This window comes from Pagrus pagrus (assembly GCF_965226575.1).
Source record: "Pagrus pagrus genome assembly, chromosome: 13".
In the NCBI taxonomy this organism is placed as follows: Eukaryota; Metazoa; Chordata; class Actinopteri; order Spariformes; family Sparidae; genus Pagrus; species Pagrus pagrus.
This window is the reverse complement of record NC_140197.1, coordinates 27,080,330-27,092,217: the sequence shown is the minus strand read 5'-3', so window position 1 is coordinate 27,092,217 and position 11,888 is coordinate 27,080,330. Positions and strand designations below refer to the sequence as shown.

General features: G+C 42.7%; 2 protein-coding genes across 2 annotated transcripts; both read left to right on the top strand.

Moving 5' to 3' along the window:
- Positions 1 to 2,284: 2,284 nt before the first annotated feature.
- ptger1c (prostaglandin E receptor 1c (subtype EP1)) lies at positions 2,285 to 4,184 on the top strand (the record flags this gene model as incomplete). The annotated part of the gene is made up of 2 exons (XM_084372190.1): positions 2,285 to 3,184; positions 3,942 to 4,184. 2 exons carry the CDS (start codon positions 2,285 to 2,287, stop codon positions 4,182 to 4,184), a joined length of 1,143 nt encoding a protein of 380 aa, XP_084228316.1.
- Positions 4,185 to 4,550: 366 nt separating this feature from the next.
- On the top strand, positions 4,551 to 11,231 carry slc27a1a (solute carrier family 27 member 1a). Its single transcript, XM_084371766.1, has 13 exons — positions 4,551 to 4,999; positions 5,274 to 5,441; positions 6,379 to 6,773; positions 8,124 to 8,291; positions 9,067 to 9,136; positions 9,233 to 9,324; positions 9,412 to 9,521; positions 9,633 to 9,842; positions 9,923 to 10,049; positions 10,158 to 10,295; positions 10,413 to 10,577; positions 10,828 to 10,974; positions 11,070 to 11,231. Exons 2-13 carry the CDS (start codon positions 5,275 to 5,277, stop codon positions 11,225 to 11,227), a joined length of 1,947 nt encoding a protein of 648 aa, XP_084227892.1. The 5' UTR covers positions 4,551 to 4,999; position 5,274; the 3' UTR covers positions 11,228 to 11,231.
- The last annotated feature ends 657 nt before the right edge of the window (positions 11,232 to 11,888 follow it).

Below are 11,888 nucleotides of genomic sequence, written 5' to 3'. Positions count from 1 at the left end.
CTCATCTATTCTGAGCCATCCAATACAATCCAGCGTTCATCGGGAGTCATTTGAAGGTAAGTTTCATTTATTATTTATTCATAACCATTTAATGGTCATTTACGTCACAGATAACATACTTAGTACATTCTTCTCTGTAGAAAATTATACAAAGTGAAGCTGAAATATATGCAAAATATAAGGCATAAAGACCGAGGCATGACTAAAGAGTTGGAGCCGGATTTTTCATTGATGTCATCTATTTAATCCACTTGAATTATGAATGAGAGACGTGAGGAGTTAAAGAGAGATTCACACAGCTTGACTAAGGTATTCAAGACATGGATAATGCAGAGGGGGCACTGCTCTGAAATTAGCCGGATGTCTTTTTTAATACCTGAGTTTCTGAGAAATGTTTTGTTTAAAGAGTGTTCAGTGAAAGAAGAATTAAACAAGAGAGTTAGAGACATCTTGATGTTTGAGAAAAGATACAGTGAGGAGTTTCCATGGTAAATTATGTCAAAGATGACTTTCTCTGGCCACTGATCACATCCTCCCAATCTTGCATGTGACCCTGGTTTCTGTTTAATCATGGATTTCCTCTGTAATTTCCTCACACCCTCAAGGGAGGTCCTTTCTCTCTGTGTAGGTTCACCGCTTATTGAAGAACTAAGAGGGAGGAAACAGAAAGAAAAGCTACATCAAAACAATTTGTGGAATAAAATACATGAAACAAGATGATACAACAGTTGGATTGTTTGATCAGCTGTGAGTTAATGGTGTGAACACAAGGAGAAGCAGCGTAGTTTATTCAATTCCTCCAAAGCTGCAAGTGGTCTTCTTTAACATTAAGAGGTCTGTAACCTCAACAGTTTCTGTGGAGGAGGCTCACAAAGCACACAGGTATCGAGATTCAAAGGATTCTATCGATCCTACCAGACTAAATTTAGATGTAGTTCTGACTTTCTTGATGTCTTCTAATAAAAAGACATGTCAGCTCTTTTTGCGATTGAAGCGCTCTTCTAAGATTTCCATCCACGTACCTAAGAAGGCGCCTGCACATTACTGCTGGGATTCTGGAGAGTATGAATCCATTAACCTGTTACAAATATCAAACTATTGTTGCCAAAATAATTATTATGAATTACTAAAGTACTGCAAATAACTTTTTGTTTCTCTTTAGGTTTGGTTCAAAACATTTTAAAATATATATGTAGAAATTGTGTACTTACATTATCCAAAATGTTTCCAACAATGTCGAAGCCCAGAGAAATCCACAAGTGTACTCAAAGTAACGATGCGGTTCATTGGGTTACCATCGCTACTTCCGGGTTAGGGAAGCCTGAGAACAAACCTAAACATGAATAAAACTTCAAAACTACCTAAGTGTGAACATTTGTGTCTTCAGATAGATTTTCATCAATAATGTTAGATGTTAAATGGTGTATTAACCACCAGCAAAGCACGTTTGACTGCAATATCATTTGTGTTTATTTGGCTTACTCATGCAGTGTTTATCCTCCACAAACAGCCTGATTACTTTACTCGAGCAAGAAGCTTTTACAGAGTGGAAAATAAATGAGCAAGGTAGGTTTGTGGCAGGTGGGAGATTTCAAGATGGGAGCCTGTTGTGCAACCCAACCACACTAAAGCAGCAGAAATGACACAAGTTCCCTACATTTCCACATGACAGTAACGTTTGTTAAAAGTTTGTTAATCCTCTACTCAGTGCATCCACTTGATGAGGTATATTTTCTGAATTTAAACCTAGCTCAGGACCTTTGTCATGTGTCTCACTATAAAATATGTCCTCCTCCTGTGACTGTATGTTGCTTTCTGCACAATCCTTATAATATCCTTCTAAAAAGACCTGCTACAATCCCATCGCTGGACACAGACTTTTTTTTATGTGTTTTCGATGAACAGTTTTTTGAAAGCATTGATAAGAATTCATCTTGTCATGTATTGCAAGCAAGTACTCGTTTGATAGTTGGAGACTAAACAACCTGTGGAAAAGGCTCTGGCAAGGTTTCATCAGCTCTTCATTATTACGTGGGCAGTAGTTCTGTTAATTAAGGACTAAATGCCAAATGTCCTTGGCAGACCATTTGACCCAGTAAGGCATGTATCATAGCGTTTATTAGTACACGTTTAGCATTTAGGACTTCCCTGTTGTCTTGGTATTGATGAATTACTTGAGAGACCTTTTAGAAAGCACAACAAGATGACATAAAAGCACTAGCTCAAAAGGATTTCTTTGTGGCCCAGTATTAAGTATTTTAACTTTGCTTGTAATTCTCTGTAGATGACACTGAAGATGAGGACTCCGCCTACACTCATGACTTCATTGTCTACCTCTTCTACACCGCCCATCCTCCACCAGATCCTAAAGATCAATTCATCTGAGCAGCCGAGGGCCTGGCAGAACGGCAGCACCTGGCCACCTGTGAAATCTTCAGGTTTGGGGATGTCCTGCTTCACAATGACATTTGGTGCCATCTCCAGCCTCACGGCTCTGGGCATCTTGGCCCGTGTCCGACTCCGCCGCCAATCCAAAGCACCATTTCTGCTACTAACAGTGGCTTTGATGCTGGCTGACCTGGGAGGTCATGTGATCCCGGGAGCCTTTGCTCTGTATCTTTACGGGTATGAAATACAGCCCACCAAGGTGTTCTGTCAGATCTTTGGGGCGAGTATGGTGTTTTTTGGCTTATGCCCTTTGCTGTTAGGCTGTGCCATGGCAGTGGAGCGCTGTGTGGCCATCACTCAGCCATTTTTCCACAGTGCTATGATCACATTGACTCATGCACGGCAAGTGGTGTTATTTGTGTCCTGTCTTGCACTTGTGCTGGCAGTTCTACCTTTATTTGATGTAGGGACATACACTACTCAGTATCCCGGGACATGGTGTTTCTTGCCTATCCATGATCCACAGTCTACAGGTGACTACAGTCTGGTTCTGGCCTTCTCATGTCTGGGCCTCACTGCACTCACTTTTTCCCAGCTCTGCAACATCGTGAGTGGTCTGGCATTGCTGCAGGCCAGAAGGAAATGCCACGACGCAAATACAAAATCAGCATCTTGCCGTAATCGTCACCTTTCTTCAGCTTCGTCTTCCTCCTTGTTTTGCTCGTTGGATGTGGAGATGATGGTGCAACTGGTAGTAATCACTGTGGTTTCCTGCGTATGCTGGAGCCCATTTCTTGTGAGTACTGCTCTTTTAGATTGAAGAATGTGTTCCCATTTTGTCCTTAGAGAGGCAACATGTAAGATATGGCCCGATTTTTAGTATAAAACAGTCAAAAATAGATGAGACGCCTCCTACAATCTGACTTTCTACCCCAAGTGGCAAAAATCAGATAGCACCCTGGTAGTTTCAGCTGGGAGAGGTATGTGAGCGACATTGCTACTTAATCTAACAGGTTTAAGTAAACAAAATGTCAACACATTTTTACACCTATTTTTCTCTCTTTTACCAAACCAAGAAGAGCTTTACTGTTTTGTAAAACTCATTATAAAGGAGTCCATTCAAACATAATAAAACGCTCTCTTTCTTTCTACAATGACCTCCGGTTTGTCTAAATTAATCATCAATTCACTGAGTTAGAGGTTGTTGTTTTGTTCCTGCTGCAGATACCGAAACTCCCACAGTCATCTCCTGCTTCATGCCTCTCCTGCCTTAACTGAAAACCCATTCAGAAAACCCATTGACTTTGAGACGATGCTAACTTTTTGCCAGGTTTTAGGACTCATTCCTGCAGCACTCAGCTGGTCAGCCAAAGATAGCGATAGCAAAGAGCATAATGAGCAGCAGTTAGCGGTTATACTGCCCCCTGTATTTTTGAGCAACCCTCCACAAGTGGCCATATTTTACAAGTTGCACCTTTAAGCGGTCAGGTATTTTTAAGAGTAAATGTTAAAGTAAAAACACTGCATGAGTGATTCTTTGTCTCTCCTTATAGATCAACATTCTTGTGATGCGGTTCAAACAACGCTCTGGATCATCAACACAATCACAGGACGGGTTCACTCTGCTGGGCTTGCGTATGGCCTCCTGGAATCAGATCTTGGACCCGTGGGTTTACATCTTACTGAGGAAAACTGTGCTTTTAAGGGTCTACTCTGCTTTCTACACACAGCGACCCACAGTGACCTTACACAGCTCCTCTGCAGACTCACGCAGGCCTACTCTCAGTCTGCACTGACCATGTTGTTGTTGTTTGAACTTTTACTGTTGTGGACTGAAATAAATTATTACTTTCATGTGTGTTGTGAAAAACGTCAGAATGCAAACTTGGCTGTGTTATTGTCCTCATTCAGAAAGCTAAGGGTCCAGTGGGCAGCAGGGCGACTGTGGGACGGAAACAGACCTCCACAACATTTCACAGAGTGTAGTTAGTAGTCTGAGCCGGTGCTACTATCAATAGCGGCCACCTGCAAATCTGATGGTTGAGCAATTGGGCGGCGTCAGTATTGTCCAATCAAAATCGAGGAAAGCTTGACGAGCGTCGAGTTTAGCCAATGGCAGAGCCGCTGGAGAAAGCTCTTCACCCGGGGTGGGCGGTGCTTCTTTAGCAAGGACTCTATTCAACATGGAGTACAGAAAATAGCCTGATTCACTCCTCATTTCACTGCTCTCATTCAGATTTCGGTCTGTTTTTGGATGTCGGGCCCAAATTATGATCCCCCCCCTCCCCTCGTAGATGCCAGCCTACCGGACTCAGTCGCGTACGTATGACGCATTTTTAAAATATCGTTGAAATGCAAACTATCCACTAGCTAACTTTGACAACAACCGCGTTGACGAGCAGTGAGCTGTTCAAACTGTCGTGACACTTACAAACTACTGGTTGCTTTTAAAAACCCGCTGCTTCGTACGTCTCCTCGACGCCTCGACATCCAGAGGGAGATTTGTAATATTCGACCATTTTTTTCCACGGAAGTAACGAAGTGAAAAGTTGTCCCGACCGGCGGGGTTATCGGGTGAAAGGTGACATCGCTTCAGCCCATTGACTCGTAGGTAAGTTGTGTGTAACGTGTGGTTCAGCTGCTGAGGCTGACAGTGACACTTTGTGGAGCCAGAGAGGTGATGTCCGTTAAATCAGAGCTGATAGCTGTGTGCTAACTTACTGATAACTTTGTCCCTGCTCGGGGCTTTTATATAGTTGCCCTAGATATTAAGTTATATAAAAAAAAATAAACGTGTCTAGTTTGTACCAGCCTGTTCTACTGTACACTGAAGCCATGTTAGGCTATCATAAAAGCCCATCTCTGTCCATTTCCTCCATGACAAGAATGCACAATGCAGCGAGTGTCTCAGCCTCTCTGGGGTCCATGGGAATGCTGCGTCTCTTCGGGGTGTCCTGGTCCTGGAGTCTGGCAGCAGGCCTTGGGGTATATCTGGGCACAAGAACCTGGAAATACTTCTACATTGCAGCACGCACTGCCAAGAGAGACCTGAAGTAAGTTAAAGGGACAGTTCAACCCCAAAATAAAAAAAAAAATGCATGTTTCCTCTCACCTGTAGTGCTGTTTATCCATCCTCATTGTTGTGGTGTGAGTTGCTGAATTTTCTCTCCAATACAATGGAAGCACTCGGCGTATGAAAAGTACATCTGAAAAACTCAAAAGCACACAGATACTCAAAAATAATCCTGAGACCTTGTTGTGAGCAGTTTCATGTAGGAATAATATTTTTTCACACCACAGGGAGCTTGGCTCATGACAGCGTGGGATAAACATTAATGGCGTCCTCCTTGGCTAAGCTGTAACTTAGCTTAGTTAACTAGCCTCGCATCCATGAGTAGATGCTTGCTTTCTTCTGTGGGGTGAAGCGAGTATTTCGCACCACAAGCCGATTGCCATCTAGCTCCATTATAATCAAGAGAAGGCAGACAACTCTACAGCCGATGTGTCCAAAACATGACAACTCACACCAAAACAATCTTTATGGAAAAATAGCAGTTTCTAAAAAACCACAGATGAGTTTCTTTATGTTGCAACATTACGTTTGGTTAGGTTAAATTTTCTATTTCACTCTCGTCACAGCGCTGTGCTTATGCTCCAGTTAGGTTTGCACACAAAAACCACTTGGTTAAGGTCAGAGAACAATTATGATTTGGACACCGCGATAATGGATGGAGATGGTCCGACTTCATGTGAAAAAGAGTTGGTTTTGCTTTTATAAAAATGTCAACCTTAGACGTATCTGTGGTTTGCAGAAGCGTTAACCGCCAACATTATATCCTGTGCAACAGGTAAGAGGAAAATATGTATTTTTGATTTTGGGCTGAGGTTGTCCTTTTTTAAATATGTCCAAATACAGCTCTGGTAATGCCAGTGGTTCTATATGTTTACTTTCCTAATTTCTTCTTGTCTTCCTCCTCTGACCCTCACCAGTGGCCTGTACGTGCTGTTAAGAGTGAAGCTGGCTTTGTGGCGCTACATGCGCAATGGAAGCAACATTCCTTCTATATTCGCCCAGACAGTAAAACTCCACCCAAATAAACCAGCACTGATCTATGAGGCTACAGGTGAAACATGGACATTTGCACAACTGGATGAGTTGTCTAATGCAGTGGCCCACTGGGCGAGAGGTCAGGGATGGGTCTCTGGGGACGTGGTGGCTCTCTTCATGGAAAGCAGGCCATTACAGGTGGCACTTTGGCTGGGCTTTGCCAAGGTCGGGGTGGAAGCTGCACTCATCAACTTCAACCTGCGCCATGATTCCCTCCTGCACTGTGTCGGGGTGTCAGGGTCACGAGCTATTGTGTTCGGAGCTGAGCTTGCTGATGGTAAGTGTGTTAAACGGATCAATTTTATTGAAAAATGTCCGGATTTTGAAACATTTTGTGTGTAACATCAAGGGAGCGTTTCGTGCTGTGGCGTCACACTTTAACACTCATGTTGTGTGTGATAATGACTGTGTCTCCTTCATGTCATGTGGTCAGGACATGCTGCCGATGATCACAACTCCTTCTTTGCCATCTCTTTTTGAAGTTAGTTAACATTTGATTCTCTTCGTTCTCTGTTACAATAGAAACACGTGACTCCTTTGTCCCTGTGGTCTCTGTGATGTCCCACCTGAGTGTGTAATTTAATTATGTTAGTGGAATGTTTTCATTATTTGATCAGTCATCCATTTTGTATTCTCTGCTTTTCTTTTAATCTCATCACACGGCTCTGTGATGTTATCATTTGTCAGTTTTATAGGCATAATTGCTTCAGAAGTTATATTATGATTAGTTTGACATTTGATTTAATGAAGTATCTTTGTTACAGCTAGGGCTAAACATATGCAAAGAAATCATGTGATTATTTTGACAGATATAAGTCACAATTGAAGGCTAGGGATGGTAAGTTATTCATAGGAATTTTTTGTTATATTTGTAGAAAATCTCTTAAGGACAGACAGCAATCAAAAATTCAAATGTTCTAACCAATATAAGAAAGAAATCCATAACTGTGGCTGCAGAAGGCCTCTAATAAGCCCATCCAATCGTCTCATTCAGCCCGTATGAAAAGATTGGACAGGCTTCCTGTCCGTCTACCTACGTGCCTGCATGTGCACACTCATTGTGTATGACCGGAATCTTCCACAGGGCTAGGTTGATGTATTGCTAAAGCTGTTATTGAGCTACTAGCACAAGAATGGCTGAGAAAGTGAAGCCAAAATGTCCCAGTACTAACATACTAGCTTGATGGCGATGAGTACTAAAATAGCCTTGTTCTTTGTTTATGTTTATTATGATAACGTGTTCTCTTACTCAGTGACATGACATGAGATAGTTGGGTATGATTAGCCATGACAACGATGTGCTGCGGTCACAGTAAACAGTCTCTGAACCTGCTCTTCAGCAGCTTGCTAACTCGGTAGCACTAAGCACACAGCCCCAGACTCAAAGAACAAGTGAGCAGCAGCAGCAGTGACAGACTGCTGCTAATCGAGTCCAACTAAGCAAACAGCCCAAGTCCAATAAAAGACACAGCAACACACTCCTAGCAGCTAATGTTAGCATAAAGCATGCAGCCCCTGAGCTGAACAGATTTAGATTTAGAATTAGGTTTTTTGTATTTACGGTATGTTTTTATTTAAAATGGAGAGTTTTAACTGACCTGACTGGTGTCCTCTTCCTCTTGTTCAGCCATGTTGGAGGTCAGGTCCTCCCTCAGCCAGTCCATGGTACGGTTCTGTACAGGAGACCTCGGTGCAGAACATCTGGCCAGTCTGAGTGCTCAACCTCTGGACCCAATGCTAGCCTCTGCAGCCAGACATCCCCCTTCACCTTGTGTTCCCCCCAAAGGGATGAACGGTGAGTACCATACCTGTTTAAGAGTTCATCTGTTTTTTAATGAGTTCCCTCCTGAACATCCTCTTCAAACCCAACCATTGTTATGTTTTTACTCTATTCTGAATGCCCTGTGTGTATGTCCTCTTATAATTCATTTTTTCTCAGTCTGCTGTCTAGTTTCTGAACTGAAATTGCTTTCCAGTAATTATGTGACTCAAGTGTGATGAGGTGAACACTCGGCTGTGTAGAACTTCGAGCGTGATGAGTCATTTTGAATTCAAGACCGATATTGACATTTTTCCCTGGACAGCTGTCTGGAGTAGGTATGAATTACTTGTTGAGATGTGTATGGTCTGAATAACAAACCATATCCCCGAACAATGGTAAATCTGAAATTAATGGATATATATTTCAGTATTGAAGGTGTGAACCCGAGACATACTAGAGATTTGTTTTGCTCAGGAAAACATGCGGTGGAATGAAAACAACAACTTTATTTTCTGTTCTGTCTTTCTTTGGGTTCACTGAATAATGGAAGTGGTCAGTGCCCACTGCAGTTTCTTCACACATGCCTTAATATTGTTGCTTTCTCTACACGCTGTATTATGACATAGGTTTAGGACATAACCCATACGTTTCATTTCCATGTGAAACAGATACTTATTTCAGTGTGACTTCCTAGTTAAAGGATATATATGATGATATTCCAGCAGTGTCTGAATGTTGTGAAGTCACCTGTATGGATCTTAAATTTGCAGCGTATAATTGTACTGCTCTGTTGTATTCTCTTCTGCAGATCGTCTTTTTTACATTTACACCTCCGGCACCACAGGACTGCCAAAGGCTGCCATTGTGGTACACAGTCGGTATGTTACTCACAGAAAAGCAGAACTCTCCAGAGTTGCTACAGTTGCTTCACAAATGATGATAGACTGAGAATATCTCCTATGTTCCCACAACAGTTACTACAGAATTGCAGCTTTTGGGTATTTTGCCTTTCGCATGCGCTCCGATGACATCATCTATGACTGCCTGCCTCTCTATCACTCAGCAGGTATGTGATGGTATCCTCCAGCTCTTCATGAACAGTTTTCCACTTTGAGTTTCCATTTATGAAGTGTTTGCTGTCTCTTCTTTTTAGGTAATATCATGGGAGTTGGTCAGTGCCTGATCCACGGACTCACTGTGGTAGTGAAGAAGAAATTCTCTGCCAGCCGTTTCTGGGAAGATTGCATTAAGCACAACTGCACTGTAAGAGCTTGTGTTTGGAAAATTTTCAGAAGTGCCGTATTTTACAAAATCAATAACTATGAAAGATTAATTTTGTGCTGCTACAATAACAAGACTGCTCTCTCGTCGTAGGTGGTGCAGTATATCGGGGAAATCTGCCGCTACCTCCTGTCTCAGCCAGTTCGGCCATCAGAAAAAGACCACAAAGTTCGGCTGGCAGTGGGAAACGGGTTGCGCCCCAGTGTGTGGGAGGCCTTCACAGAACGTTTTGGGGTGGCACAGATTGGCGAGTTCTACGGAGCAACCGAGTGCAACTGCAGCATTGCCAACATGGATGGAAAGGTCAGAAATCACAGTCTTACTTATGTCTGCAAAAAAAAAGTGTAAATTGGATTAGAGTTGAGCTGATTCTGTCCTGCCAGGTGGGAGCCTGTGGATTCAACAGTCGCATTCTCCCCAACGTGTACCCAATCCGTCTGGTGAGGGTGGACGAGGACAGCATGGAGCTGGTTCGCAACAGCCAGGGCCTCTGTGTGCCATGCCGCCCTGGTAAATAACACTAAAAACTACTATCATTACTTTAATGGATGAAGTATGTGTTTTTTAAGTGTTTTGTTCGACTGAAAGCACTCCATTAGTCTCCACCATGTCTTGCAGGGGAACCGGGGCTTCTGGTGGGTCGTATCAACCAAAAGGACCCATTACGGCGTTTCGATGGCTATGCTAACCAGGATGCTACAAGGAAGAAGATAGCGAGCAATGTCTTTAAGAAAAATGATTCTGCATATATATCAGGTTACTAGTCCTTTTATTTCTCAACATACATATGGAGAGTTGCTTTTATTTGTTCTTGCAAATGAACCCTTCATATTTATACTGCTGTTTATGTTTGGATGCAAATGTCTCCTGTAGGTGATGTGCTGGTGATGGATGAGCTGGGCTACATGTATTTCCGTGACCGCGGTGGGGACACGTTCCGCTGGAGGGGAGAAAATGTTTCCACCACCGAGGTGGAGGGCATTCTCAGCAGTCTTCTGGGTCAGACTGACGTAGCTGTGTATGGTGTGGCAGTGCAAGGTGAAAGTTAATTTTGTACATGTACTTCTTTCAGCATTACATCGGGACCATATCTGTTCTTAACACTCACTCCCATGGACTTTTGAAACTGTCCTTGTCTCTCAAGAAAAAGTACACAAATAGGAAAGTATATTAGAAAATAACGACAGCAAGTTTAAAGAAAGTACCACGTTTATTTGTGACAGCCCCAGTTTTTCGCTTTGATGCAAATTGCTTTTGACTGTACTCACTACTCCATGTGTCGTCCCAGGTGTGGAAGGTAAGGCCGGCATGGCTGCCATTGCAGACACTACAGGGAGTTTTGACTGCAACAATTTCTTGGAGGAAGTCCAGCGAGCTCTTCCACCGTATGCTCGCCCTGTGTTCCTGCGTATCTCCCCACAAGTAGACACCACAGGTAAACTGTCCTCTCTTAAGTTCATAAAAATGTTTGCTATCACTTACGATTTCTTACCATTAAATACATTTATGTATCTCTACGTTCTTGCATAGGTACATTTAAAATCCAGAAAACCAGGCTGCAGAGGGAGGGATTTGACCCACGTCTCACTACTGACCAGATCTACTTTTTGAACGCAAGAGCTGCACGTTATGAGGCTGTAGACGAGGAGCTATACAGTGCTTTAGCTGAGGGAAGAATGTCTTTATGACATGGAGGCCGTAGCAGGGCAGCCTGTGTGCCAGATGCTCTTGAGAGAGGATAAGTTATGCACATGCTGGTGTCAGGAACAGTCAGTCTTTGTGGACCACCTGCCCGGATTTTAACCTTTCAGGGAACTGAGTTGGGAGGACTACTTACAGTACATAGGTGTACGGAGTAATGTTACATATGAAGTTTTTAACACTGTATGAGTAACACACCAGGACATACTAGGAGGGCGTTTATTCCCTTTTTAATAACTTTTTTTTTAATTAGCAAATGAACACCTCAAAAAGCCTTTGAGCATTACCGCACATGGAGTGGGCACCTCCCACAATGCAATATGATACATGTTAGGACAGCGAGGAGTAGTATCACATCAAACTCTGTTACAGGGTATATACCCATTTATAAAATATGCTGCAAGAATAATTCTGTGTAGGTTGAAGCAATACTTGAGTGTGAAGCAATGAAGTTACTGCTGTGGGTTTGTGTGAGGCTGAAGCCCTCTAACACCACACGACAACTAGATTAAACACTAACCATAGACTCTTTTTTTAATGCAATGAAAAACTAATCTCACTTGTCATGTTTGAACTTCTGAACAACAGTGGCACGGGTTTGCAAATACACAAAAGTTGTTACTGTATGTGCCTTATATGAAACTTCAG